This window comes from Cantharellus anzutake, assembly GCF_015039405.1.
Source record: "Cantharellus anzutake strain C23 chromosome Unknown EI90scaffold_38, whole genome shotgun sequence".
NCBI lineage: Eukaryota > Fungi > Basidiomycota > Agaricomycetes > Cantharellales > Hydnaceae > Cantharellus > Cantharellus anzutake.
In genome coordinates this window covers 194,466-199,437 of record NW_024066988.1, presented here as the reverse complement: position 1 = coordinate 199,437, position 4,972 = coordinate 194,466, and the positions used below count along the sequence as shown (strand labels likewise).

The 4,972-nt window shown below is 51.4% G+C and overlaps 1 protein-coding gene across 1 annotated transcript; it reads right to left on the bottom strand.

The window, feature by feature from the left end:
- Positions 1 to 416: 416 nt before the first annotated feature.
- On the bottom strand, positions 417 to 1,646 carry EI90DRAFT_3017893 (uncharacterized protein; the record flags this gene model as incomplete). Its single annotated transcript, XM_039057158.1, has 1 exon — positions 417 to 1,646. One exon carries the CDS (start codon positions 1,644 to 1,646, stop codon positions 417 to 419), a length of 1,230 nt encoding a protein of 409 aa, XP_038913827.1.
- Between the last annotated feature and the right edge of the window lie 3,326 nt (positions 1,647 to 4,972).

Here is a 4,972-nt window from a genome sequence, read left to right as displayed (position 1 = left end):
CTAAGGCCGGGAGGCCCTAGCTCTTCTGACTTGGGCTCGGTACAATCTAGCGTTGTGGGATCGGGTACGGTCGTGGCATAGTGTGCTGCGCTTGGGGGACTTCAACCTCAGGTACGACGTCGCTGTGTGTCAACTTCGGCGTGAAAATCGGGGAAAATTGAACAGAAAGCGAAAGGAGCGTGGAATTATCGTGTAAAACTCGAACGAATGTTATCTGGCTAGGAAATCGTGGCATCGAGGACTGACGACGCCTCCGACTCGGGCCAAACCTGTAGACTCATAAATAACAGCGTGGTTTCGCATGCAAGAAATAAGTGCTCAAGTTGCACTCATCGGAAATCGTAAGAACACGCGTAAAACTTGAAAGAATGTTGGGAAATGATTAAAGGTCGGCTTAGTTTAAGACGAGGGCGGGCTTATGCTTGGAAAGAAAAGATGCCCTCCGGCATCGCGAGTATGTGGGTGTCACCTTGGGACTCAACACCACGCAAACATTTGACCTCTGGAGTCTCCTCTGACTCTTGTTCTCGGGCTGGGCCATTTCCCGGACGTTTATTCATGTTTGAGACCTTGTCGGGGTCTTTCTCAGGTCGGCATTCATAGCCGTCATCGACTAGGTCGGGGGAACGTGGGGTCTTTGGGGGCTGGGGTGCTCCATTGCCAGGACCAGCGCTAACGAGATTCCGGGAGGTAGGGCCGTTCATTGCGTCGAATACATCATGTATGTTAGCATCTTTGTCGATCAAATCATAATCCTGTTCTCTATTCAACTCGCGCGTAAGAGTGACTGAAATCGGCATCGAACTAAGCTCATCGCTGAGGCTGAGGGACTTTGGCTCTGATTTAGCCTTGAACTCGGTCCCATCTTGCGCTAGGCTGGGTCTGAACTGGATTTCGCGCTCCGCGGCTTGGGCAACTTCAAAAAGAATCACAAGGCCACCGTGGATGACATAGATGCCCTCTGGCGTCTCAAGCACGGAAACCTCGCGGCGGAAGTCGGTACACAATGTGGAACAACAATTGAGCTCATCGTTGAGGCCGGGAGGCCTTGGCTCTTTATGCTCGTGCTCACTGTCCTCTTGGGCTGAGTCCAGGACTCGTGCAATGTTCGACTTTCTGCTTGGTTCAGACTCGCCATTGACTTCGAACAGGGCGATCTCATCATCGCAAATGATATAGGTGCCTTCCGGCATTTCAAGTGTGAGGATGTCACTGTGGAGCTTGGCATCTCGTATACTTTCGGCCTCTGGAGTCACCTTAGACTCGTGTTTGACTTCAAAAAATGCGATCATGTCATCGCAAACGACATAAATTCCATCTGGATTTTCAACTGCGAAAGTGTCCCCTTGGAACTCGATCTCTCGCGAACATTCGGCCTCTAGAGTCTCTTCAGACTCATACTCTCGGGCATCTCCCGGACGCTTATTCATATATAAGGCCTTGTCAGGATCTTTCGTGGGCGGTTCAGCATAACCGTCATTGAACTCGGATATGGTTGGCAGCGACGGCATCCTAACGTGCTTAGGCGCTTCACCACCACGATTGGGATCGGATTCGCAGCTCAGAGCTTTATCTGGATCCTTCTTGGGTGGACTACCAGATCCTTCATTGTACTCAGGTGTGAAATGTCGCCTCTCTGCGCGCATCTTGGCTTCACCATACCCGCTGGCGCTGGACTCGCCACTAGAGTCCCAAACTGAAACGCTGGATTCCTTGGTGCTCAAACGTTCACTATATTCTCCAGCTCTGTCGCAAGGCACAAGGAACTCGTTCTCACTGTGGACCGGAGTCGCATCTTCGGCTTCATGACTATAACTGGTCGACGCAGCATCGATTGGCTCGATCTCTTGGCAGCTGGCATTGATAGACTCAGTGGAAGACTCGACACTGCTGTACTCTTCGATTGGGATTGCGACGCTAAGGTTGACCTTTGGCTGCTTGAGTCTACACATCTCAGGTGTAAGAATCAGCGCGCGCGGGGGCAGTTTCTCATAAGCCTGATCAAGCGACACGGGCGCTACTCTGGTCGCCTTGGCTGGAATGACGTGTTCAACTAGCAGCAACGGCTTGGGGGTGAAGACTCTGTGGCATGTTTTCACTCTAGGAAGCTTGACATCGACGGCAGTGGCTTGGCTGGCGACTCGGAATCCTCGGCTAACTTGCTGACTGGGCTCTCGTCGCTCATTACTCTGGAATGACTCGAAACGACGTGGAACATTGCACAAAAGATGGCATTGGTCATTACTCAGTGGTCTTGGGCCGGCTTTGGGCACATCGGGCTCAAATCCAAAGGCAAACTGGTACAAGTCCGACATCTCAGCGATGTCGGCGCTTATCTCTGGAAGCACAAAGCGCTGGCTGTGATCAGCCTCGGATGCGCTCTGGGAGTCATACAACGGGCTATAGGCTTCGTCTGGGCGAATAGGATCGGTGGGCGCATGTGCTGAGACTGCGGCAACTGGGTCTTCTGCAAAAATGTCGAGTTCTGAGTCGGATTCGTGGCCGTTAGGCCTTAGCTCTTGATCATTAAGCTGTGGCACATCGGAGAAACTCGCAGAATTGTCGTAAGAACTTGTCACTAGGCTAGCGTCGTCAAACTCTGGCTGGGAAATGCATTCATCGGTCACAGCAATGGACTCGGGTTCATAGGCGCTGGGCGTTTCCCAGGTTTCAGACTGGTACTGGCCCATCAGATCGAAGGTTGAGCCACTGGAACTCGTCTCTGGGGTTTCTGAGTCTCCTGAAGCGCTGGGGCTCGATTCCATGTCAAACTTGGGCAGAAAGTCTTCAACTGTTGTAGATCGCGATAAATAAACTGACGACGCGCCAGACACACTGTCCTGAGTGGCTTGCGAGCCACTGGGGCCTTCGCTGGAACATGGGCTTGGTTCAGGCTCATTGCTGATGTCGCCATTAAACATAAATTCTTGAAGCAGCATCCGCGCTGTTGCGATAACGTCGCACATATGAGGTGGATCGGCCCACAGGCCTTCAATTTGGAGGTCAAAGCTGACTTGGTCCCTAAACTTGGATGGGAAGCCTTGGAAAAACAATTCGTCACGCTCGATGGGAGTGAGGAGGTACCGGGCTTCGAGGGTTGCAGCGATAATGCTGAACTGGCGCAGATACTGGTCGAAGTGGTCAAAAGTCGTCATCTTGCGACGTTTCTCTACGAGCTTGCACAGATCGTTGGTGCGATATCGGTCTTCTTTGTCAGCGCCGTGATGAATCAGCAATTCAGTCTTGAGTAACTGCCAATCTGATTTCTTGAACCCGTCAAGGGTGGTAACGAACTTGGCTTCCTTCTTGGAACAATATGCGATGAGGAAATCGCACTTCTGGGTCTTCGTGAATAGTGCTGCATCGGCACGCGACTCATACTTGCGGAGAAACCTGGCAATTCCTTTGCCTTTGAACAGAGGCGCTTCTGGGGTGCGGGGAATGGGCATGGGAACGTATAACAATGGCGATTCAATAGCCGAACTCGCAGCCATCTTGAAAAGTCAACAAAACGAAGTAAGAACTTGAAAATGGATTGTCGGGATCACTTGGGGCCCGCTCCGGCAATACTTGGAGTGATTCTCTATGCCGCTTGTCGTCCGGCAAGGAGAGGAATCATAAAAACGAGGGTAAAACGGGGTAAACGGAGTGACACGTCGCAAAAACACGTTGCAAACTTGATAACCAGATAACTAATGCAGGCTCCTGTACTCTCTTCTTGAGAACTGCCAGGAGTTAACCACTTGAGCAATAAACCCGACCTCCTGTGCCTCGTCGGGAGATCCACCAGGAGGAACAATCGCGATAAACTTGCTGAATGGCAACACGTCGCTAAAACTCGATAACAAACTCGGTGTCCTGTGCCCTCGTCTTGAGGTCTGCCAGGATAAACAATCGCGCAACTTTCTTAATCTTGCAGGTGTGTGAAACGTGTGGATCCGTAGACTCGGAGATCCCTGGCTAGTACTTCTGCCTCTTCTTGGGGTGCAACAAATGATGTAGATAGTCAATGTCCAAAATAACGATGGTGTTGTCAAACAAATGAACAGATGGTGAAACTTGCGTGGTTGAGAACTCGGTGTGTGCGACCCTTTGGAATACCCTCCCCTGTAAGGACCACCAGTTTTGTAACGGGTCTATCACCACTAGACTCGAGACAGAAGAGAGGGGGAGGGTTGGAGTGGTCGCTTGCACAGGTTTGTTTGACTGGGAGTGGATTCCACTACTCCTCACTGTCTAGCTAACTATACAGCTGGTCACGGTATCATGGAAGAGTCCGGTAATGACAAATAAGGAAAGAACAATGAGAAGGGGAAACATCAGGTGGAAATGGAGTCAGAAAAATCAGGAAAAATAAGAAATGGGTAGGAGGGAACATTGGCTAAGGGTGGTAGAATCGCGGGATTTGGCTTGTTTATGGTACACCAGCAAATCCCCGTTACAACGCCTACCGATTAAAACTTCCCAACTCCTACCCTATGCATAACGTGGTGAATGTAGCGCACCTGAGGCCTTATCGTTCACCCGGTGACGTCTCAAGACCGCTACTGTCCAACCCCAGGGACGATATGAAAGCCTCGGAAGAGTTTGAGGTAGAAGAGGTGGTGGGGCACAGGAAGCGGAAAGGGAAACTCCTGTACAGAGTGAGGTGGAAAGGATATGGGGCGCAAGAAGACACCTGGGCAACCGAAAGAGACCTCCGAAACGCCCCCGAGATCCTCGGAAGGTATAGATCGAAGGCGGGCCTGAGCAGACGTGAATAAGCGCCCACTTCCCGATCGGGTATTCACACGAAGTCGATTAGCGGCGCGTGATTAGAATACACTTCGATCACCTTCGATCTCCATCGTTTTCCCCTCGCGATCCCATCAACGAACCTAACTGACGATGTCTCTCGGACTGGCAAGTATGAGCTGCAGGCCCACCCCACGTAACTCTGTTGCGATCACGGACGATCACAGACGGGACTGCC